Here is a 26,062-nt window from a genome sequence, read left to right on the forward strand (position 1 = left end):
TACACGGGGGATCGTTGTCGTTGGGGTGTCGGCAATTGTGTTGACTCATTGAACCCCTTCCGACGACAAGTTAGCATGACTCAAGGTAAGTGAAAATAAACTTTTTTTCTGTTACTATATTTTATTTACTAGTCTTTTTTTACAGTGTTACATGCAAATGTGAAATATTTCTTATCGAATTGAACAATGCTTCCCTTTTTGTTGAACCGTAACATTTCATAACGCTTACCTTACGGACATTTAAATAGTGCATTGTTCCGATTTACGAACGGATCTCAGGAACGAATTAAGTTAGTAACCAGAGGCCTGCCCGTATTCTCGAGTGTGTGCCAGACCACCAACACCGGGAGGTGAGCGCAGCATGTTTAATTTGAAACTGTATGCGAAGATTAGGCACATCACCTCGTCTGCCCGCTTTGTCCTCAAGTCTCGCAGTAATCCCGTGTGCCACGAATAGGTTTACTATCTTGCAGCTCCTGTGAACTCGACAATTGTGCATTTTTACTTTATGCGTACGCTTGTTAATTCCCTTTAATCATGGCTCGCAAGCGTCATGTTAGCAGGGACCACTTTCCTCTCTCATTACATCTCCCCCATGAACACCACCCTTCGTCGTCAAATCAAAGGTAATATAAAAACACATTTATAATACTTAATAGTTATTGTTAAAGGTAAGAAAAAAACACCTCATTGTTCTTTAAGTATTATTTATTGCAGTCATCGTTTTAAAGAATGTAACACCTCGCAAATAGAGGGTTTATTGTATTATCCAAAAAACCATGGCTCTCAAAGAAAGTTATTTTCATATTGGTTTATTCTTAAACATTTTTACTTTTTCTTGTACATAAAACACAATTCCAGACAAACGAATTTTTTTTACTTTCGTTAGTGTCTTGACAAACATAAGCAAATAAATTATTTAATTTCATATGTTAGGTTGAAGGAAAACTACTTTTTAAAAGAATGGCATCTAACAATGGGTAGCAGTCACCTAAAAAAAACGTTGCGTCACAAATCAAATCAGTCTAAAAACAAGGTAAGGGGCCATCCATTTAGTACGTACGCGTGGAAGGGGGGTTAACTCAAATGCGTACGCTTGCGTATGAGGGGTCTACTGACAATGTACGTATGCATAGGAAACAGGGGGGGTGAAGCCTTGATCATAATAATGCAGCTGGTGGTGGACTGTTTGCGTCAACACGTTAATATTTCTGGACGTGAAAATGGAAATTTCCAAATAACTTCCCCTTCAGTGCCTCCGCCGGAAACCTGCAAAACAACCACGTAATTAAAACATTTTAACGGATTAGGTTGTAAATATTATGAAAAATACCGTGCAATGGGGTTACAGTTCTAATATTCAACTCGTCATTCTACTTCTGGATGAAGCCCCCTCCCCACACTGTACTGGTTATGTGGGTTGTTTGACCATCTTTTTTAATGAAGGTTGGCGAGGGTCAATTGCCAAGGACAAGTAAAGACATCACTCAACAGATATTAGCCATGGCATGGAATTCAACTCAGATTGTCAGGTTCAGAGTACAGTGCGCTTACTAATGTGCGCTTCTCATGCAAGCAATTTGTTTCTTTTATCTTAATGATCAGTCATTAACATCACAACATTTACCTTTCTTTCCCTTCTTTTTAAGTACTTTCTTCTTTTTCTTGTGAGGCCTCTCATCCTAAAAAGTACACAAATCAGATTTAACTGGAGGGCTTACAACAAAACTTGCTACGCAGCAGTTCCAGTGAAAACGCCATCCATTTTACATTACTTCTTGCCAAAAAAATACAGACCAGATCCCCAACATGCACTCATGCGCCGATTTGAAAAATTATTTCACAAACCAGCAGCATAACACCTCATCCCACACTGCATTTCCCTTTGGCTCTGCCCGTAACTTTTAAATAATTCGTGTGTACCAACCCGTTGACCAACCAACACCTACTTCGTCCTCTCCCAGCGTTTGATCTCTGGTCAGCGCACTGATGTCGCCAAAGTGTGTGAGCGAGTCCAGCTGCGACGTCATGGCCAAGGCGCGCTTCCTCTTCTGCTGCTCCTTTTTGGGCACGTTGAGACGCACCATCATCGCCTCCTCATACTCCTTTCTGCGTGCCCACAGTGAAAAACGGTCATGAATCCTCCATCCCTGTGGCTCCCCCACCAACTTCTCATTCCACAGCATTCTACATCAACGCTTTCTGTGAAGGCAATTGAGGCTGGAAATGGGAACACTCATGACAACACAATGGAGTACACCAGCCTATATTTTATTATAATTAACTTATAAAATATTTTACCTCGTAAATATACAGGATTTCTGTAGAGGCTCCCAGTTAACATTCACTCAATGGGAGGTCACTCATTTTCCTTGTTATCCTATGCATTTTCATTCTCCCATAGCATGGAATTCCCTTCTCCCAGTCATCTGTCCTGATGGCTCTTCCTGGCCTTGATTCAATTCCAGACTACACCTGTATTTCTCTTCCAACGGCTACCTTGCTCTTTGTGAAATCAAGATGCCCTTTCTGTACATCTCCAGATGCAATCATATTGTCGCTATTCAAATGCAAATTGTATTATAGACAAAACCCATTTAAAACAAATCTGCGTTTGAAAAGTCCAACGCCACAATGAATAAATGCAGGAATTCCCTGCTATAAGTTATCGCATAATGCGTCGCTCTGCATATACATTGCCGATTAATTAGGGATATTTTTTGCCCAATTATTAAACTAGGGACTCACGTGGTGAAAAATGACTATTTTGCAATGTAATAATGCACTGTACATGTATAGTGGGTACCGCCGAAATTCCCTCAACCCACGTGCTCAGCCTCCATCATTGTGCAAGTGTTAGGTAAAGACTCTAGTGTTAGGTGACAGTTTATATAACAAAAATACAAAGGGCTTCCAAAGATGAGTGCAAAATGCACAGTGAATTATAGTGCCTCTGGAAAGAATGTCCAAGGAAATGTATTAATCTAGAGGTTAAATTATATATTTTAAAAGTTTTGAAGGTGCTTAAATTCTTGACCTACCCATGGCCTCGGTGAAAACTTTTCAAGTTAATGCGGTAAAAACTCTAGAATGTGCTTCCCTTGAAGTGCAATTAAAATAACTTGTAAAGCAGTTGTGGAACTACAGAAACTATGGAAAGACTTTTACGTGTCTGGATTGAAGATCAAAATCGGCATAGCTCTTCAACCATATCTGGTAAGTGATCTAATAATTTGAATATCAGCTAGGAATGCAACCCCTGATTTTAACATTGTATATGGGAAATTAAGAGGTCACTTTCTCATTAACACATCCCTTACGTTTCACAGGGGTTTTCCTGTATATGAATTGCATGCAAACATAAAGGCAGTTAGGCAAAGATATCGGTTTTGTCAATGAAAACAATTCCTTTAAATTCATTGGTATATGGTTCTTGTTGGTGTTTAAGCATGGCAACATTTGAGCAGTTTTTATGTCATCAAGTCTTATTAGCAAGGTGCGGCCTGTTTATCCAACACAGCTAAGTAGCCTGATGTATGCTTAAAAGCTACGGAGGTTCAGATTTCAAGATGAAGCAATTCGGAGAGAAATTTTGGTTGCCGTCGTGATGCTGCCCCACCACTTACCTACTGTCCCCAACCCACCACTTCCATTGTTGGGCAGGGACACGCCCCCCACCCCCTTCTACAACCCCCACCACTACCCCATACATCAAGGCTCAAGGATTTCCACTGAACTCACGGTTTTTCATAACCCTGAGCATCTCATGCCCATGCAATTAATTCGAGTTTTTTTGTTGTTGTTTATCTGAATATAATGCACTCAAGCATATTTATTGCAGTGTACCGGCAGCTGTTGATGGTTCAGGTTCCTATGAGAAAGGGAGTGTGGCTTAAAGAGGGGGCAGGGCCTGAGGAGAAAAGAACAGGGCCTGAAGAGGAAGCCCAATGAAAACAAGGCCCAAAACAACTAAAATCCCTGCAAACTCTCAAAACAACTCTGCATATAGGTGTACTTTAGCTTTCACTTCCCTTTTGATATAAGAAAATGAAAGCATACACTCAAATAAGCACAGCAAGCAGAAATAATATAATGCAGTAGATCTGGCCACAAGCCAATGAGTGCATATAACACTCAATTTCTGTCCGTTTGGCAACCTAATGCTGCTCCCTACAGCCGAGTACAACAAAGTGCACCCACCTTCATCTAATCTCAAATTGCAGCAGCTACGCAAAGCAGGTTTGAGTCTAGGTAGTGCGTGGACAGGTGACCACTAATGACAAACAGTTTATCATAGGCCTGCATGGCTACGTGATGGGAAGCAGGAGGCAATGCGGCAGAATCCACAGCTGTATTGTTCTTCTATGTTCCCCACCTTCACAGACCCTCAATGACCACCAAAGTGGAATAATGTTAATAACCCTCATGACTCACCCAGCATCGGGATGCCTTTATCCAACAGAAGATGGGAAAAAAATGTCTGTACACATGCATTCATATTAAAAAATGTACTCTTTAAAAAAGTAAAAAATTACCAGGTAACGGCCACTGAGCGAAATAACATTTTCATACGCGACCTTGCCACAAATCAAAGTGCTAAGAAGTGGCTTATCACGTGGAAATGTATAGTCAAATAAATCTGAGCAACAACCCCCAATGGGGCTCCGGTCACCTGTGCTGGTCCTCACGGCTGTGGCGCATGCGGTGCATGTTGTATCCGTCGCGGATCTCCTCAGGCGCCTCCGAGTACTCCTCGTGCAGCTCACGAATCACAGAGCTGCTCAGCGCACGCCGCCGCGCGTCCACCAAGCGCTTCCGCTGCCGGTCCGCCTCCGTGTCATCCTGGTCTGCGGATGCAAAGAAACACACACATGAGCATGAACGGATAGACGGACAGACCCATCTACGGCCATATGGAAACCTTGTTTTGTCAAGTAAAAACACACCCGGGATCTCAAGGACGCCATGTGCAAAGGGGTTTGAGCGATGGTTGCTCATCGTGTTGATCATGAGTAAACAATGGCATCAGTTGAGCAGTTATTGAGTTCATAGTTTGAGTCCAAGATTGCCAATATCTTGAGGTATGGTTGTAGCATTATAAAACACAATCACTGACAGAGGCATGTGATGGCCAACCATAATGTGTCCCAACTCCATTCCTCGTAACGCCCCCAACGGTCCACTGCATGCACTTGGTAATCACGGACAACTGTAGTAATGCTTGGGGAGTTGCAAGGACTGGAGTGGAGGAAACACTGAACTAGCAGCACATACATACCCCAGGCTCAACCGAACCGATTCAGAAGCCAGACGACGCTAACCAGAGGATTAAACATAGTAATATTAAAGCAACGATGAAAGGGCAGATGTGGAAAGACCACCGCAAGAAGACATCAGGGAAATGTTTACGCCTCAATGGCCCAAACGCCAAATACTTTTCTGCCCCCCAGTATTGTCACCCGCCAACTACGACCAGGCCTAACCCAAACCTTCGTATCAATCCCTCGTTTTACTGAATCAAAACTACAAAACCACGTCCAATAACCCAATTCTTCATTTAAAATTACTATCATGCAATGTACAATTTTATAATTCTAATATTCTTTGGTTCTTTCGGTAAAGTCACGTAGATAGAAACATAACACAAAGTTAATATTAAAAAAACACACACTTGGGCTACGCTCATCTCTAAATCTTTATAAACAGTTTGCCTTTAGAGGCTAACCCCCCCCCCCCCTTTTCCTGATGACGACCGCTTGTGTTGCGATCGGAACGTCGTGGTTTTGTTTTACTTGATTTTGATTTTATTCAGGTTAGAACCAGGCTACAGTCTACATTATAGACTGTCAGTACACTCACCAAACTTAATAACCAGGCTAAAGTCTACATTATAGACTGCCAATCACTCTGATTTAGAAGCAGGCTACAGTCTACATTAGTGTTTTTTTGTTTTATTTATTAACTTTATTTTTTATTATTATTCTATCTACGTGACTTTACCGAAAGAACCAAAGAATATGAATTCCTGCTCGTCACGAAAGTTTTAAGTCAAAATTTACAATTGCTGTAAAGCACCTTGGTAAAGGCGCTATATAAACCTCATTAAGATAAGATGACGCACGAGTCCCTCCTGTGCGTGTATGTTGAACTTCTTTAGAACCGTGCGTAGCCAACCGCGCTAATCGGAAGTGCGGGAAACACAATGAGCAGGTATCAATATCTTACTGTAGGGCATTGCTGCAATGTGCGGAGGGACATATCTATTTTGTTTCTTCTCATCTTCCTTCGTTGTCTTATCGTCTTCTTCACCGTCTTCATCATTCTCATCACCCAGCTGTCACAAAGCGCATACCCAACAGAACGGGGGAAAAGGGAGGAAGGGTATGTGATATGTCTTTACCTCAATCCTATCATACCTTTTTTTCCATATCACCCTCATCAGTCAATGTACAGTAAACCCTCTCTATCCACGAGGGTTAGATTCTTGAAAACAATCAGGAATTCAGAAATCGCAAATGCAGAAACTTTGTTCCAATGGAAAAAATGGGGTTACATTCCTGGTACAAGTGAACATGGGGGGGAATTGTAAATGTTTAATAACAATGACCACAATACATACTATATAAAGACCAATGTGTTTTTTTAATTACATTTACTGGTGATGATTTGATAATGGAGGTGGTGGTGATGCTCAGAAATTCAGGAGGGTGACTCAGTAAACTCTTTTATACCAAAATGTATGAGTCGACTGCAAGTACGTATCAAGTATAATGCAGAAATATACTTTTTTCACTGTCATCTAAATGTAAAATTCTGCACGCACCTCCCCGGTGTCGGTGGTCTGGTACTACGTTCACTCGCAAATACTGGAGTCCGGTAGGTCACGAATACGAATAGGGACTAAGTAAACATTTAGGAACTCGTGATTATGCGAAATTCGCACATAGCCACCACATACCTCATGGTTCCTACTGACCTTATCAGCTCCACAGTTACTTTACTTAAATCCTTGAAAGTGAGAATTCACTCAGAAATATGCAATCTGCAAAGCATTACAGCACAAGGTCTTAAAATGCAGAATAGAAGGCTGTTTCGTGCTTACCTTGCTAACCATGTTGTCAGGGTTAGGCTTGAACCTCAGTGGGTTATTCTCTCCTACAAAAAAGTAGAACAATGTGCAAATACATATAACACGACAACTTGGAGGATAGCGAAGTTGAAAATGCCACCAAAAAAGCCTCGCATGGCATAAAATAAACGACACTAAATGCTTATATACAAATACGGAATTGTATATGACTGCCAACCAACAAACAATTAGCTTTTGATTTAAAGCTTTCGTGACTGCAGTAATTCATATTCTTAGCTCTTTCGGTAAAGTCACGTTGAAGGGAAACAATAAAATAATAAAATATATATAAAACAATAAAAATTCTCACGACGTTTCGACCATAACACCTGATGACGACCGTTTGTGTTATGGTCGAAACGTCGTGAGAATTTTTATTGTTTTATATATATTTTATTATTTTATTGTTTCCCTTCAACGTGACTTTACCGAAAGAGCTAAGCATATAAACAATTAGCTCTTTTCTTACAGATGTGCAAATCATCCCTGGTTAAAGCTTCGATGGTAAGGCACTCCCCGTTATAGTGCTATAAATGTCACACGTCTTAATACACCAATGTGGCGGCGTCATCAACGTGGCACCTGACCGTCATTTCAAAGTCTCGTTTCTCATTCACAAAAGCTACATTCTCATGTCAACAGCAACCGGCAAACAGCCCAGGAGTGTCTTACTTTAAAAGCACAGATTTTCTTCAACCCCACTGAACACACCATGCTCTTTATAATGCATATAACTTACTGGCATAAACAAAGCGAGAGAAGCTGCAATAACGGTTTGAACGAGTCGATAGAAAGACAAGGGGGACTTTCCAAAAGCATGTAGCAGGGCCCAGTCGACGGGAAGTCAGCCAAGGAGCAGAAGGATGATGGAGTGTCAAGGACATTAGTGGTAGGCATCGTGCAGATCATAAAAATGTTTACCCCATGATTAAGGGATGATGATTATTATTATGAAACTATGTACATAAACACACACGGTGGTTTCATTTTGTGAAGTTCAAAGCAAAAAAACTGCCCAAGCTTACCCATGCTGCCAGTGAGTGTGGTCTTCACCAGCTTGTCAATCTGGTAGCGTAGCTTCTGTTCTACAGGACGCATCTTCTCCAGCACCTACAGGGAAAACGTCCTACTCTTGAAACAAGCCTTTGGAATTTACCATTGGTCATTGCTTCAGGATGGAGGTAAACATTGCTGACACCTCCAATTAGCACGGTTGGCTCCGTACGGTACATACAATCATGTTCTTTACGCAAGTGTTGTTACAGTCACTGGGCATGTAATGATTCATCTCCGCACCCTCGATATTCAATCAATTGTCAGGATTCGGAATTGTCAAGCTTCAAGAATACCTGCTTTTTGCCACTATGGTTAATAAATATGATATACGTAGTAATCTCCAGTGGTTGCATGGGTTACACAAATGTATGTATGTTGAACTTCTCACACCAAATGTATCCAACCATGCTAATCGGAGGTGTGGGGTAAGAACAAACTAAGATGATGATGATGTACACCATACAATTTTCCATTCTTATACATACAATTCTATAGTGTTCATAAAATGTTTTGAGATGCATCAGTATATACCGAGATTACCATTAATAATCACAAGGCATGGCTCGAAGTAATGCAACAAATAAACAATTACTTACAGTTCTTACTTCCACCAAGCGGAAGATCGCCGGCTCATTTACCAACGTCTGTCCTTCCACTTTTTTAAGCATCACAAAAGTCAGGTCCATCAGGTAGGTGAGCAGCATCTGGTTCTTAACGTCCAATAAACTCAGCCCCTGTATGTGGATTCACAGGCAAGTGTCAACCAAGATCAGTGTTGCCAAATCAGCAATTCTCTAGCAAGAGTGACTCTTTGAGGTTCCCGACTAACATTTTTTTGTCCAGGTAACTTCAGTGAGAAATCAACTTACTTTCTGGGACAAGTAAATAATGCAGATTTAGGGGCAATTCCAGTTAAATATTGCCGATCCTGTAACAGTTAACTGTGTAATATTTGTTAAATCGTCAGGCATTATTGACTTTAGGTCCATCTCGTGACCTTTGTGACTTTTTGAAGTTCGTTTTGGGTTAGCAACAATGGCAATATATCCCAAGCACGTTCACAAGCGTTGAAAGAAACAACAAGACAACAGTAAAGTAAAAATGCCTGGCAGTAACGTACCTTGGACATGTCAAAATCTTCACTCGTGCATTTATTCCGAAGCCCTTGAATGTGCGATGTAACACTGGTCACCTGAAATTAAGAGCATCACGGATTAGAATAACAATTCTAAAGTGCACACTATTAATAAATGTAACACGTAGGCTTTTGCAAACAATGATTTCCAATTTATTTTTTGGTCAGATCGCATCATTGAAATATTATACACCCGCCTTCACATTTAGCAATTGGGTACCCAAATGTTGTGGATGCCTCTCCAAAATATCGGTGTGCTGAAGCGGTAATACACTGGAAGGTTTGTTCACATGACAACTGTATTAACTGGCTGCGTCACGTGGAGAGTGTATGCCACACATTTTGCTTATGCAATCTCACCAACATCAATTAAGAATAACCTTAATACACTTGATAATTGTGGTCATCTTCGCTTTTACCACATATCAAGATGTCTAACCGTGAACAGAATGTGGAATTACAGCTTCCAAACCATTAACATAACTAAAGTACAAATGTAATGTGCAACAAGTTTTGTCAATCTACTGCGGGGTGAGGGCCTCCCCATGCCACGTGGGTCGTGCGGGTTCAAGTAAAGTTCATTTTATTTATCCAGGTTGAGAATTCAAGAGACCATGATTAAGAGTCTTACTTGCAAGAGTGACCTGGCTCACCAAAACGACAAAAGCAAAACAACAAAACCAAACAATACAAATAAAACAAAATGTTGTTTTATTGTTTTATTTGTATTATTTTATTTTCCTTCTACGTGACTTTACCGAAAGAACCAAGAATATGAATCCCTGCAGTCACGAAAGCTTTAAATCGAAATATAAAACCAAACAAGTGAAGCTGGACCTGAAGGCAGGGCGCACGCACACGTGGATGGATTGTACCGTACAACAAATTATTTTTCTGCACTGACCTCTGCTGCCCACAAAGAAGCCCACTAACATTATAACAACTCTGGTTTCCCCTGTAAATGAAACATTCGATCTCAGTGGGCTTCTCGTGATGTAAGCTGCTGTGATTGCAGCAGTCTTGATAATTGTTGGACACTCTCTAGTGCTCTTTACAATCATTTACCTGCTCCTTCAGCGACTTCAAGAGGCTTAACGCCTCCTTGACGTCCTTGTCTGGATATGCCTGGACACAAAAATGAAAATTGCACACGTTCATCACAGACTGCATAATAACAACCCATATACACACACACAGATTCAACGTTGGGGTAACGCTGGTCGAACGGTTCCAACCACACGCAAACTTTGGCGTGTTTAACTGGGAAATCTCATGTTTCAATATAGGACTAGTCGGTAACGTTAGTGAACTAGACTTCTCATTGGCCCCATGTCTTCAATGCAGTAAGAACACAACCCAAACAATTTACAGCCCTGCGCTAGACGAGCCTTTGACCACACGTCACACAGAATTGGCCCGGTTATCGTCACAACTCGGAAACCAAGCAGCTTTGGGCCTGAGCAGTGTGGATGGGCGGCCAGCATGCGTAACACATGTGCAGTAGGCGTTGTGGGTATATATGTATAACTTCTTTCGCACCGTACGCAACCAACCATGCTTATGGGAGGTGCGGGATAAGTGAAGAGCAGTGTGGCACAAAATCATTATTGTATTGTACCCCCCCACCCCATCCCCAAACTCCACCGTCAACAACCCGCACTGACCGGAGCGGTGAAGTATGGTTAAAATCAGCCTTCACACTGCCTGCAACGGGGCGTGGAGGCCCTCATTTCACAGTGGATTGACTGCACGTGGACTGCTGCTACCGCCACCTCTAACCATCAATTAATAACTAACACGAACTAAATAAACGCCCCGAGTCCTCCGCACATGCGTGTCCGCAGTTCCAGCTGAACACACGTGTGCGAGTACAGTATACAGTATCAAACACAGCGCGCCCCGGTCCTCCTTGAGACCGCTCCGCACCACGCAAGCGCGCAACATTATCGGACAGGGCCAATTTAAAGCGTTGCTTGTAAAGAATGTTTTACCTGCGGAGGCGACCAAATTAAACAAAACACACACACGGCGAAGAAAATTCAACATTAGCGCAAAAAAATGGGGGCCGAACAACAAGAGTAACGTTACAGCAATCTAGATTTTAAGTTTCCGTGACTGCAGGGATCCATACTCTTTGGTTCTTTCGGTGAAGTCACGCAGGCATAAAATAAATCACGACGGTTTCGATCGCAACACAAGCGACCTACGTGACTTTACCGACAGAACCACGGAGTAACGTTACAGCACTCACCGTGTTCGCCGCCATGCCTCTGGAGTGGTGCGCAACGTGGTGCCGAGCGCGTCCAGCACGCCTTACCAGACCAGAGGTTTTTAACCTCCAATTACGAGCGCTTGTCAGAACAAAGGTTTTTTTGTGCCTCCGGATGGGACCTGTTGGCAGCACGGAGGTTTTACCTCTAGATGTAAGCAATTGCAAGACCAATAATAGGCTTTAGGCATCGTGCAGATCACGACAATGTTTACCTTTTTAAACCTCTCGATGTTATTGTTTTTTTTTAAAGAATTATAATATTTATTTATACTGGAGGAATCCGATGAGCTATAAAGCTCTTTTTTCACAGATGTCCAGTAGGGGCGGGTAAGAACGTTACAACAGTTTTCAGTTTAAGTTTAATTTATTTGGTGCGCTATATAGCCCTGTGGGCCATTCGGCTCTTGAATCGAGTGCAACCGCAACAAAAACACGAACAAGAAAACATCTTAAAGTGATTATGTGACTTTGTGCAAACAGAAAATCCAAGAAAAGACAGCAAAATATTGCATAAAAATCACCGTACACCAACGCTGTGTGCAAAAATCCCAGTGGGACGCAAGTCAAACAACAACCACAAGACAACTTAAATTAAGGCCATCAGTCTAACTCCGTACTACAACAAACATGGCCAAACCAAAAAAACTTTTCTAAATCACCAAAATAAAGCCATAAAAGCAATGTAACAGTGATCATAGGAACTGTGACCGAATTTTCACAATAAACGACATAAACAACATGTAACAACCAAACCCTAGAGCCATAGCCTGGCTGCATGATTCACTCCTCGAAAGTACAAAAACACGATAGCAGTGCAAGGTTGAAGGTAAACAAATCACCCAAACGCATACAAAATCAAACTAAACCATCCCCATCCTACCGGTCAAAGCCCACTGAGGTATTCACTTGTTTTTCAGAAGCGACCTGGCCACAAATGATAGCTAAACAAAGTAGCTTTTTCATTTGGACATTAAATATGAACCTTATGGCGGAACCCCGGGGTCCCATAAGCCACGAGCGCTACACGATGCGCTAATAAAAGTTTAAAATTTTGGTTTCTTCTGCGCATTCGTCCTCGCTGCTTAAGCTTGGGGGCCGTCCATAAATGACGTCACGCACCTCGGGGGGGTTGGGGGGTCAGACATTTGTGACGATGTGTGACGAGGGGGGGGGTGAGAAATGTGACGTCACATCAAAATGCGCAGCTTTAAATATAGACAACACGTTCTACTTAATTAAATAGACTTTTTAATTTTCGATTTAAAGCTTTCGTGACTGCAATGATTCATCTTCTTTGGTTCTTTCGGTAAAGTCACGTAGAATGAGAATAAAATAATAAATTGATAAAATAAAATAACACAATAATATTCTCACGACGTTTCGGCCACAACACAAGCGGCCTTCATCAGGTGAAGGGAGCGAGACTGTCTGGTAGGACAGCGCTGGAGTGAGAAAGCCACGTTCAGATCACGGCTTTTAAGCTGTGTGAGAGGAACAAAGAGCCTTGACGAAGGAATTAGCATAAAATTTAGCATTGAAAAGGCTGAATGATTAGCTTGTGACTGGTCACAGAAATAGCTATGTTAAAAGTTAAAGCATACACCTCCGCAGAGGCACCCATTGTTAAAAGGAATTAGCATAGAATTTAGCATTGAAATAGCTAAATTAAGGCATTCGCTTGTAACTGCTACAGAAATAGTTACGTTGAAGTCAGAGCATACACATTCACCGAGGCACTTAGTACAAATCAAAACAGGAGAATTTAGCATTGAAATAACTAGGCGAATTTAGCATTGAAATAACTGGGTGATTTGCTGGTGACTGGTCACAGAAATGACTACATATCTGAGCTATTCACAGTACTATATAGTGAACCAATAAAAACTAAAATATAAATTACCTTCATGTTATCAATAAACTCTATATTCTCCAATCAGCTAAGCTACCAACCATAAGTCGTTATATATCACAATGCTATATGGCGAAAAAATGGGTGGATTCTTACCCTCAAATTTCCTTACCACGGATAGCTACGGGCCCCGTTCAGACGGACGAGTTCGTCCATGGTCGGAACAGAGGAGGGGGAGAGAGACAGCTGCGAAGCCCTAGTATACTCCATGTTGTAAACCATACCATTAACCGTGGTGTGAGAGGTATTAAGAGGCAATGCTGGCGAAAGAGCTGCGGTCTGAAGGTCATCGTAAAATTACAATTAATTAAGAACAGAAATGATTTAACACATCTTTCCAGTGGTTACTAAGCCTGAATCCATCTTCTCGGTTGAAATTGTCTCTGTGCTTGTATATGTGAATGGCCTCATGAACGAATCTCTCATGGTAGCCAGTTGGTTTGCAAAGAACCTCCGTCTTGGAGAAGTCAATGTCATGTGAGCCCACTGAATTGTAACAGTGATCTGCCACGGCAGAGGAGTTCGTCTTACCGTGTTTCAAGTCTGCTTTATGTTCGCGGATGCGGTCCGAGATATGTCTTTTGGTTTCTCCAATGTAGCTACTACCACAGAGGCACTTTAGTTTGTAAACGCCCGGGTACTGTATGTCTGGAAGAGCATCTTTTACAGATGGAACTAAATCACGGATTTTGTGTACTGTGTTGAATCGGACCTGGATCTTGTGTTTATTCAGGATTTTGGAGATATTTTTAGTGACCCCTGCAATGTAGGGTAAGGTGATGGTTTTGAGTGGCTCCACAAGAGGATCCTTCTTCATGACTGGAGTGATGGCTTTGCGGATTGTGTAGTCGGAGTAGCCATTAGCCCTGAGAGCCTGGTGTACGTGCTTGAGTTCACTGGTAATGTGTTCCTGGTCGGAAATGCATTGGGCTCTATGGTATAGAGTCTTGATGAGGCAGTTCTTCTGGGATGGATGGTGGTGGGAATCCGGTTTCAAGTAAGCATCTGTATGGGTAGCTTTCCTGTAGACAGAGTGGCTCATTGAACCATCATGTCTCCTTTTAATTAAGACATCCAGAAAGGGTAGTTTGCCATCTTTTTCGACCTCCATGGTAAATCTGATGGCTGGGTGTATGGAATTGATGTGGTCGCGGAATTGGTCTAGAGCAGGCTGGCCATGTGGCCAGATGACAAAGGTGTCATCAACGTACCTCTTCCATAAGGTCGGGCGTAGAGTGGCAGTCTGGATGGTGTCAGTTTCAAATTTTTCCATGAATACGTTGGCTACAACCGGAGATAGGGGGGAGCCCATTGGGGTGCCCTCAGTTTGTTTGTAGAAAGTTCCATTCCAGGTGAAGTATGTGTTGGTTAAGCAATGTCTCACCAGGGGGGGTACATCAGTATGCAGTCCTTGATGAACCAGGTCTTCAATGATAGCGATGGTGTCAGGTACCGGGACTTTGGTGAACAAGGACACCACATCAAAACTGACAAGCAGGTCGTTTGGGGACAGGGAAATGTCTTTGATTGTCGATACCAGGTGAGTAGAATTTAGTACCGCAGAGGTGGTTTTTCCAGTGAAAGGTCGCAGTATATCAGCCAGAAAACGTGCCAGTTTGTAGGTGGGGGAGCTGATAGTAGAGACGATGGGACGAAGGGGTGTATCTTCTTTGTGTATCTTTGGAAGGCCATATAATCTTGGTGGTCTGGCAGCAGAGGGTTTCAACAAGAACTGTTTGTTCTCATCAATTAATGCTGTTGAATCAGAGATAATTTTGTTCGTTTTGGTGACCAGGCTGTTGGTGGGATCTCTTTTTATTTTTGTATAGCTGCCATCGTTGAGTAGTTCTTGAATTTTGTTGTTATATTCTGTTTTGTTCATGATGACAGTGGCATTGCCTTTGTCGGCTGAGAGAACGACAATATCATCCCTCTTTTTTAATTGAGATAATTCAAAACGTTTGTCTTTGCTGATGTTGCTAGGTGGCAACTTAGCGTTTTTGAGGGTTGCAGCGATTTCAGATCTTGCTACGTCTGCAGAGATGTGACTCAAGCCCTTGAGTGCAACGTCGACATGGGCAATGATATCAAACGTCGTGAGAATATTATTGTGTTATTTTATTTTATCAATTTATTATTTTATTCTCATTCTAACTGACTTCACCGAAAGAACCAAAGAAGACTTTTTAATGTTTTCTCCTACAACATCAGAGTGCAGCGCCACATTAAATACGCACTACAATGACAATAGTTTAAAGCGATTTGAAGCATTACTTTTTTTGGGGGGGGGCAGAGCTTTGTAACGTCATATTTGAGGGGGGGGGGGTCTGACTTTTTGTGACGCCGTGTGACGCAGGCGGGGGGGGGTGAAAAATCGTCCTAAATGGCGTGACGTCATTTATGGACGGCCCCTTGGACATGACGTCAGAATGATCCGCGCCAGGTGGGTCGCGGCGTTTATGTCCGCGGTGGGACGGAATCGCCGAAAATAAATGAATTAATTACGATTTTGACTTCCGTTTATTCGGGACCTCGGGGTCCCGCCATGAGGTGCATTTATCTCGTCTACATAATCTCAATGCCCGTTTCTAAATGTGGAGGGGAAAACCGGAGGACCCGGTGAAAAAATCTACGCAACCACAGGGAGAACACGCAAACTCCAAACAATACAGCAGGCGTCCGGGTCTGGATCGAACCCCAAGACCTCCCTGCATACCAGACGAGGAAGAAACATCTCTCCACAGTGGCGCCTCTTAAAAAAATAATAATATAAGTTTAAGTTGCATCCCGATCCAGGCGTCCGAGCCCCGAGTGCACTGCTTCTCTTCTGCTGCATTGCTTCCTGCCAAACAGGGACAGGGAAACCACGGTGCAATAGCGTGTGCGTGTGTGTGTGTGTTTTTGTAGGGTGTCTTTCCAATAAAGAAGGGGCCAGCCAACCTTTTGAACAGCTACCTTGGTAGAGTTCGCCAGTTATGAGCTCATATCCTTAGCTCTTTCGGTAAAGTCACGTTGAAGGGAAACAATAAAATAATAAAATATATATAAAACAATAAAAATTCTCACGACGTTTCGACCATAACACAAACGGTCATCATCAGGTGTGAAAAACCAACGGCAAGAAACATGATGACCGTTTGTGTTATGGTCGAAACGTCGTGAGAATTTTTATTGTTTTTTATATATATATTATTTTATTATTTCCCTTCAACGTGACTTTACCGAAAGAGCTAAGAATATGAATTACTGCAGTCACGAAAGCTTTAAATCAAAAGTTATGAGCTCCTTTGGAATGCGATCGTCTGACATTCTCAGTACGTTTCTGACTCATCGCAGCTTATGCTTCCTCGGCAGTACAGTAGAACATCGGAGATCGAACGTACCAGAACTCGAACAAATCGGTGTTCGAATGATATTTCTGAACATTTTTTTCCCCGGGAAACCAGACAAAATTCGGAGGTCGAACGGGGCAATTGCGACTTGAAAGAACCTGTACACGGCTGAGACGCGTATGGCCAGCGTGCATGACGCTTGCCCAGACAAAGGTTTTACCGTATGAGAGGCTCAGTTAAAAATATCATCCAGATAAGGCAGTAGCCAACCGAGTGAGCAATCTTTTTAATGATAATGCAATGTGTCATTTTCGAAACATCATAAAACGGAGGCAGAAACAAACCTGATTTAAAGCTTTCGTGACTGCAGTAATTCATATTCTTAGCTCTTTCGGTAAAGTCACGTTGAAGGGAAACAATAAAATAACAAAATATATATAAAAAACACAATAAAAATTCTCACGACGTTTCGACCATAACACAAACGGTCGTCATCAGGTGTGTCGGTTTGCATTAATTTATTTATTTTAAAACGGTGTATTTATTTATTAAAAACGTCAGCGCCACGCGCAGCAATTTGGCAGTTTATTTAGAAGGACTAGTCCATCTATGTTCTGAAAAGAGGAGGGGGGAGACGAAAAATTTATGTATGCTGTCTGAAAGCCACTGTAAGCGTGAACAATCAATTAAGACCTCAAATGGTTAATCAAATCTTTCCAATGATTGCTAAGCCAGAATCCATCTTCTCGGTTGAAATTGTCTCTGTGCTTGTATATGTGGATAGCCTCATGAACGAATCTCTCATGGTAGCCAGATGGCTTACAAAGAACCTCTGTCTTGGAAAAGTCAATGTCATGTGAGCCTACTGAATTATAACAATGATCTGCCATGGCCGAGGTGTTGGTCCTACCGTGTTTAAGGTCTGCTTTGTGTTCACGAATGCGGTCTGAGACATGGCGTTTGATTTCTCCAATGTAACTACTACCACAGAGGCAACTTAGTTTGTAGACACCAGGGTACTGTATGTCCGGAATCACATCTTTTACAGACGGAACCAGATCAAGGATTTTATGTAATGTGTTGAAACGGACCTGGATCTTGTGTTTATTCAAGATTTTGGAGTTCTTTTTTGTGATCCCCGCAATGTAGGGTAAAGTGATGGTTTTGAAAAGCTCCTCAAGAGGGTCCTTCTTCATGGTTTGAGTGATAGCTTTGCGGATTGTATTGTCGGAGTAACCATTAGCCTTAAGAGCTTGGTGTACGTGCTTGAGTTTACTGCCTATGTGTTCCTGGTCGGATATGCATTGGGCTCTATGGTACAGAGTCTTGATGAGAGAATTATTCTGTGATGGATGGTGGTGGGAATCCGGTTTCAGATAAGCATCCGTATGGGTAGCTTTCCTGTAGACAGAGTGGCTCATTGAACCATCAGGTCTCTTTTTTATTAGGACATCCAAAAAAGGTAGCTTGCCATCTTTTTCGACCACATCAATTCCATACACCCAGCCATCAGATTTACCGTGGAAGTGGTAGATTTATTTTAATGACATTCGTGTAATTTAAATGCCCATTTGCGCACAGCTTACATGTGCTTCAATGTTTTAAAAGCTTTCCTTAATTTGTTTGGATTATTCTGCACACTAGGCTGAGCTTGAATAATTTCCAGTAGAAGTGTAGAGTAACAGACATGTAATGGTTCGACAGAGGCACACACACACTCGTATGGAGGCAACACTATTTAACACAACTGCAATACAACTGTAACACACACTATATATAAGGTGGTGACCGCCGTCCTAATCTTGCTAACATTCGAACACTCGGGTACTACTCAACGTGGCCAAGCCAGGAGGACTTCTGCTTGGCCACGACGACTTGAGGCTTCTGTCTTCATGAGGCGTCTTCATACCGGACACGAACAGCCCCGCTCTGCGTGCGGAGGCCGCTTATATGCGCCTCGGCGTGACCGGCCACACCCAGGCCACGCCCAGCTTCTCGAACCCCCGAAAAGGCTCTGCTCCCCGACCACGTGACCCCCAAGGTCCTTCTTGGGCCCCTGGCCCCCACCTTGATCCGGTCACGTGTCCCGGTCAGGTTAATTCAGAGTGCCACGGCCTGACACGATCCCCGTGACACTCGTCAACAGCCTCCACACTGCCCGACCCGGCAGTGACGTCATTCGTACCGACCCGACATAGCAGTGATGTCATGTGTGTGCAGACCCAACACGGTAGTGACGTCATATGTCACTACAGATACACCAAATATCTATGATTTTTTTAAAGTACGGAAACCGTCCAGGATTTTCCGAAGCAAGGGTACTAAGGTTCGTAAAGTTGAAGTTATTGCTTAATGGATTTATTTGTTCTAATTATCTAAATAATTATTTAAAAAACAATTGTATTTTCTGAAATATTTATGAAGACAATGAAAAGCCTACTGGAGACCCACCTCTGACTGATCCACAGGTACGTTGGAGCATAAAAAAACGTGATTTTGGATTTTGATCAAGAAAGCCTAAGTGTTAAACTATCCAAAAAAAATGATTTTCAGAATGTTTCCGGACAGAATCAATTTGGTACAGAGTTACTTCGCAACTAAAACAAAAGGCACCCGTGGACAAGTTGAGCAACTTCTGAAACCAATTTCCAGCAGTTACCACACAAGGGGGCAGCCTCAACCAGCGGATGAATGGATCCCGGTACGTGGCTCTCATGGTGATGTGGGGCCTCCACTTTCATTGCCCGGCAGAAACGGCCTGATGATGATTTCAGCCCTTTACGGAGACTCTAAAGCAGATAGAAGCAACATCGCTTGCCGCTCCTTTCATAGCCCGTGGAACCCTCCTAAGGGGCCGTTCATAAATGACGTCACGCGATTTTGGCCGATTTTTGACCCCCCCCCCCGTCGTCACACGGCGTCACAAAAAGTCAGACCCCCCTCAAATATGAAGTCACAAAGTTCTGCCCCCCCCCAAAAAATAAAACATGCTTCCCCCCCAAAATAAAACATGCTTCAAATCGGTTTAAACTATTGTCATTTACTGTGGCGCTGCACTCTGATGTTGTAGGAGAAAACATTTATTAAAACGTCTATTTAATTAAGTAGAACGTGTTGTCTATATTTATTTAAAGTTGCGCATTGTGATGTGACGTCACATTTCTCAACCCCCCCCCCCCCCTTGTCACACATCGTCACAAATGTCTGACCCCCCCCCCCCCCCAGGTGCGTGACATCATTTATGGACGGCCCCTAAGCCACACACGCGGACACACGTACGTAGGCACACACACAGACACACAAAGACAGAGATCCCCCGTATAGCCTTAACAGACTTTTGGAGCAAGTGCTGTTAACGAGTACCGATGAACGCCGGCACGGCACACGAGGGGTGGGTGGCCAGGTGGGTAGCCAGATAGTCGCCACTGGTGTTGGTGGCCGTGAGTGGGAATTGCACTCGTGAGATTAAAGTTCGTGTTCTACCACGTGTGTAATAAGTTAGCTTGGCAGCCGTATCTTGTAGGAAGTGCCTTGGAAACGCAAAACCAGCCAGCGTCTATCTTTCCGTATTGCCAACAGAAGGCACCGACTGGCAATGAAGAGCTTACAGAGATGGAATATTGACTTTAATTATTATTCTATATATATAAAAGGGAAATTTGTGAATACGTGTGTCTGTTCGAAATGTTTAGCATACTTCCCGACATGCAACAAACTTGAAATTTGGCATGTGGGTAGTTTCCAGACTGTACACCATGCAAAAAGTATAAAAATAGACTTTTATATTTTTTCGAGGCGGGAGGGGGGCGCAATAATGGATATATTTTGCACGGCAAGTGAACTGTGACGTCACATCTGTGATGTAACCCGCATGCGGTAGCGTTACGCAGTGTGCCTGCTGACGTCACCCCCCCCCCATCCCTCCAAGTAGGCTGTGTATCCCGCACAAATGCGCGGCATCGCTGTCTCGATTTACTAAGTCAACGCGACTATTTTCAGCTCGCTCTTAAATATAAAAGCAGAAAATACATCTGTTTGTGTGAAGCGGCAAAAACTATCGAACGCTGACCTCTGACGTCATGAAATTTGCACAGCTTCTGCTGTCTGGAATTTCTAAGGGAACGCGACTATTTTCAGCTCGCAACGTCATACCCTTCCCGAGTTGTCTAAATCGACCTTACGTAGAAGTGGGTTAAGGTTGAATTTCCTCGAGTGAAAAACATCCCATTTAGTTAAATTGATTTCTTTCGGCTTTTTTCTTTCTTGCAAGCATCAATTTTTTTCAGGGTTTTTCAGTCAAATATAAGGGAATATGAAATTAATCCTAGACGATAATCCAAGTCCCGGGCGAAGCCGGGTAGTAAAGCTAGTAATAGGGTAAAAGGCGTAAGCGATAAATAAACATGAGTTGAAATATAGTTGACTTGCTTTGTATGGTACTGAACGTATGAGGAAGATCAAATAATGCACTCATACCTAAACGGGGTTCACAACCACGAAACTTCTTGCCATGGATTGTCATTGCTTTAGAACTTCGATCCTAAATACTTAACAGGAAACGGAATTAAACATTTAAGTAACAGGTGGCAAAGCCACCTTTGTCCCTGGATTAGTTTTGCCATTTCCAATTCACCATTATAAATTCAAGCGATAAAGCTGTTTAGAATGAAATTGTTCCACCCGCAAAGTAAAGTGTAAAAACACAATAGCAAAAATTAGTTGGCGTGTTTCGCAGAGCATAGTCGTGCTGCACGCCAGCATTCCGGCGCTTGCTGCTTGAGTGGACCTCGTATACAGTATTTGTTAAACTTTGAAAGCTGCCGGGCAGCAATGTGGCCATGTAACTGAATAAATTGCATTTAAGAACTTGTATGTAAAGAGATTTACTTGAGTGTTATTGCTTTCTTTATAAATGGAGTTTCTCTGGATGATTGTTTCTTCTCACATGCCAACACTTCCAATGGCAATTTTCCAATATCCCAATGGTGTATGCCCTAAAATGTGGAGTGCGGTTTTTATGGCTAAGTTCTTCATGTTTTGGGTTGTGCAATGCGGGCTTCTGTCAGTAGTAGTAAACAGTACAATGTGTCACGTGCAGAGGGCATTGTACTGTTTTGAGGGCAACAATTGGGTAGTCCATGGTAACATGATCGAGTGAGCAATTAGATATTGTCCTAAAGCCATAATATAGGTATGCATTAGCTATGAATGGACAATTTAAGTTATAAGCGTGTGGACTGCATAATGTGGATGTGCAATAAGATTGTAAAAATATGCCGAAGAATGATTTTTTCCAAAATAATTTGTGATATAGTTTGCAGTAAAGCCAATATGAATTTTAGTTTACTGCACTAAGTCCTTTCATTTGTATGTGTGAATAAGGAAATGTATTGTTTTATGTGCGTCTGCTGCATAGTGGTGGCTTGAGAGTGGAGCCCACAAGTGGATGGCACTGGCCCAATCTCTTGAGATCAAACAAGCCATATACTAGTTATATAAGCATTGTAAATGACAGAAGCGTAATTTAAGCCAAATGAGAGGCAATCTGCTGCTAGATTCTAAGGATATGTTGACAAGAGTTGTCATGTGTTACTTGAAATGGCCCATTTTGTTAATTCATTTCAATACATTCTCACCTCCTGCTGATAAAAATCCTCCTGCTGATAAAATGAAGCCATAATAGGACTGTGCCATTCATTTGCATAGGTATCATTTTTTTATGTTACCATTTTCATAATAAAAAAAAAATAACTTTGTTAAATACAACATAAACTTACCATTGCGTGCGCATTACTCCAGGAAGTAAAACAGAATACCACCTCCATGCAGAATACCACCTCCATGCACATTCCACAATGCTAATTCAGGTATATAGTTAACCTAGCCTTGTTCAACGTCATGTCTTTCTAGTGATGTACCTGACAGTCCTGTTCTCTTGTTATGATCACGGCGGGAGAGAGGCAGACTGAACCAGCTATAGTGACATATAATGAAATAATAGGGTTTTTCTCCTTTTTTCTGGCAACAAAACTGAAACCTTTTTACAAGGATTCATGTCTGCATTTACCACAATACCTGCAGTTAAAATGGGGAAAAACCCTATTATTACATTTTGGTACTGGCAAAGGAGGTCTAATGATACAGCTATAGTGACCTATGTTGGTTCATTGCATGTGCTGCCATGGCGTTATGTTTCGTACAATGGACTTGTAAAAACGAGAGGTCGTCGGTTTGAGCCCCAGCTCAGCAAATTTCACAATATCCCTTGCCTGTTCACCCAGCTGCAGATTCACGTGTGGTGAGGTAGTGTGGTTATTTCCTCCAAGATGTCTGGCCAGTGTGGAAGAGTAGGCCATTAATAACCCTCCAGAGGAGTTCTCCAGAGCCTCCTCTAGTGGAGACCCCTTCCGTCAGTAGTGCCGTGAGCAAGCAATTGCAGGGCTGCACCTTTTTTATAGTCGCCAACCCAGAGAGAGCTGGATAGACCCGTGTGGTGACCGACTCAGCAATGAGTTTCGGGAAATTAGTTAAAATATTTGGACACAAGTAAATGTTGTCTTAAATTGTATTTCCAATAACCACCTGAACATAATAAAACTACATCATGGGACCTCCTTTTGTTGTATATGTAGGTGATGAAAATTTGATTTTACACTAATTCATTTATGTTAATAGTTTAATTATGTGCATAAATTATGCTAATTCGAGCGATAATCGTATTGATTTATGCGAGTGCGTGTGGTTATGATAATGCAGGTCGTTATGATAATTAGGTCCAGCCTTGGTGATGAAGGTTGGTTATTAATTGAAATAACGCAATTAATCGTATGCAGTGATGTAGGTGTTGTGAGCGTGAATGAGACAGTCAACTCGGCTCTGTTATTTGACTCCGTATAATCAATAAGGATACGATTATTCTAGATTTAACGCTTATTGATTATGTGATGGATTATGTGTGTTGGTGTGCTTATGATAGGTCCCCCAAGATTCAGATCTCAATCGCAGAACAATTCTATGCAGAATCACGGAAAGAATCACACACAACCCTTTTGCTTTAATCAATTTTATTTCCTAGCTAAACTTTAATTTTTGGTTAATATGAGAACTCTCAATCTCGGAATTTCAACACAGCATTAACACGGTAACCATCACGATTGCGTTGTTTCACTTTGATAACGACACCTGTGGTTAATTCCCGACGCGTCACGCGACCTCGGTTGTTGAGAGAGAGATTAAAACATGCATACTATTCTACCAAAACTTTAACTCTATCATAAGCAAATTCGTATACTTGAATTCTTACACAACACGGCACTTGGTCATTGATCATATGCGACCCTTAATGCAATCCTTGTCACGTTGTTAACCAGTAGGACGATTGGTTATAATGCAACTCAATGACAGCAGTATTTTTCGTTATCAATTGATTTTTAATGCACCACCTTGGAGTGGCAAACCCTTCTTGATTATCCCGATGTGCGTATCGTGTGTCTCCTTTATCACTGGTTCAATTCTTTGCGTAAAGCAGACGCCGAGGTTAGCATCTCTTGTGTCCAAAAATGTGTTTGCTTGTTCGTTGCGGAGCGGTGGTGTTGTGAGGGGGAGAGTGTGGGGGAGGGGGTGGGGCATACGAACAGGCTGCCACAGTTTCTGTCCACCGCTGGCTGGAAGAGTCGGCGCGACGATGGGTGTTGAGTGCTGGCCCGCTGCCCTCTCCTGGTGCTGCTTGAACGCCCTCAGCGCTGGTGGCGCACGGGTAGCGCGAAGTAGCGCGCGCTGGTGGCGCGCGCTCCCTCTCCTTGAAGATGCGCGAATGCACTCGTGCTGGTTCGCTGACAGCGGTTCTCTCCACTGCTGGATGAGCTGCGCCGGCAAGCGCTTGCTTGGCGGCGCTGGCCGCGCTCTTTCCGCTGCTGGTCGAGCCACGTTGCACGCGCTCTCTCTGTGGAGATGCTGAGGTTGTTGGCGGCTGGCCAAGCTTTTCCGCTGCTGGATGACTGCTGCACGCTCTTTCTGTTCGTTGGCAGCAGCAGGCTTTCTTCACTGCTGTAGTAGCTGAGTCGGCACAACGCTTGGCCGCTGGTTCGTTGACTCTTTTGTTTGTTGGCGCTGGACGCTCTGCTTTTCCGCTGCTGGATGGCTGACACTTGATGTAGGACTAAAGTTTCGAGTGATACTTTGCCTTTCGGCTCTGAACTACGCTCGTTGATACATCGCGACTCAGCGATCCTCGCTACTCAGTGAGGCTCGCGCTCCTTGGAGCCAGCCGTTCGCTGCGACTGCTCGTGCCTTGTCGACTTCTTGAGCCGTGGATCCGTCTTGACTGAACTTTTTGAAAGATGCTCAGCCGTTATATTCAAAAATAATTCTCCCCTCTCTTTGTGGAGGGGGGGAGGGCGTGGTCAGTGTGTGTCTGTGCGTTCGTGTGTGTGTTTGTGTGCCATCTGCGCCACACCCCTGGGGGGGGGGGGGGGCGATCCTCTTCGTAACAACAAGCTTTCCTCACTAGAGTGTTACATTCTTTCCTCGTGCTGTGGGGAGAGACAAAGACGGACAGGATCTCTTTCTTTCTCCCTCCAACCTTTGAGTGAGAGAAAACAGATACCCCTTTTTCACCGTCCTTCCGTGGCAGTCTGGAGATTTCGCAGATAACCTCTCTGCCCTCTCTTGGAGTTTGTTATTCTATACATTTATGGCCTTTTTACGATTTCCATCTGTGTTTGCGTGTTTTTGGGTTTGTGTGTTTTATGCATTATTTTTCTTTATTATTAATTTTTAAAAATATTTATATCGGCAGATATTATTGTTAAGATCAATTTTGGAAAAGGCTCGATATCCAACATTTTGCCAATTGCAAAATATGATAAGAGGTTTTTCCCTTTTTTTCTGGCAACAAAACAGGTGTTAAGATATTTAAACACCAAACTGAAACCTTTTACAAGGAATCATGTCTGCATTAACCACAATACTTGTGGTCAGAATGCAAAAAAAACATACTCTGATAATATATGCATTGTCTTTGAAACTGATTGGTCCACACCAGAGACAGCTTTCTTTTGAGCCTCGTCTCAAAACGGTGTTAGACCAGAGGACGCCAAAAGGACGCCAAAAGGCAGGGCGAGTCACGACGGGGGAGACACGCTTCCCCGCGGACCGGGGGCCGCGTCACGTGCTACAACTGCGGACAACAAGGACATCTGTCATCTGGCTGTCCGGCTTCTCAACGACG

General features: G+C 42.8%; 1 protein-coding gene across 1 annotated transcript; it reads right to left on the reverse strand.

Moving 5' to 3' along the window:
- Positions 1 to 796: 796 nt before the first annotated feature.
- Positions 797 to 11,665, reverse strand: NGDN (neuroguidin). Its single transcript, XM_032960487.2, has 11 exons — positions 11,572 to 11,665; positions 10,386 to 10,445; positions 9,306 to 9,377; positions 8,782 to 8,919; positions 8,155 to 8,239; positions 7,103 to 7,155; positions 6,226 to 6,334; positions 4,673 to 4,847; positions 1,950 to 2,109; positions 1,628 to 1,682; positions 797 to 1,269 (listed from the first exon to the last, which is right to left on the reverse strand). The coding sequence occupies exons 1-11, from the start codon at positions 11,584 to 11,586 to the stop codon at positions 1,250 to 1,252; spliced, it is 942 nt and encodes a 313-aa protein (XP_032816378.1). The 5' UTR covers positions 11,587 to 11,665; the 3' UTR covers positions 797 to 1,249.
- Between the last annotated feature and the right edge of the window lie 14,397 nt (positions 11,666 to 26,062).

Source organism: Petromyzon marinus, chromosome 25, assembly GCF_048934315.1.
Source record: "Petromyzon marinus isolate PM22_M1 ecotype Great Lakes invasive population chromosome 25, UKy_Petmar_22M1.pri1.0, whole genome shotgun sequence".
Classification (NCBI taxonomy): domain Eukaryota; kingdom Metazoa; phylum Chordata; class Hyperoartia; order Petromyzontiformes; family Petromyzontidae; genus Petromyzon; species Petromyzon marinus.

What these genes read in the sequence shown, in the direction of transcription:
- NGDN (XM_032960487.2), bottom strand. An exon ending in TGAAGTCGCTGAAGGAGCAG is followed by an intron (nt 9,378 to 10,385) that starts GTAAATGATTGT and finishes TCTTAATTTCAG; the next exon opens with GTGACCAGTGTTACATCGCA. An exon ending in CTGACAACATGGTTAGCAAG is followed by an intron (nt 6,335 to 7,102) that starts GTAAGCACGAAA and finishes GCTTTGTGACAG; the next exon opens with CTGGGTGATGAGAATGATGA.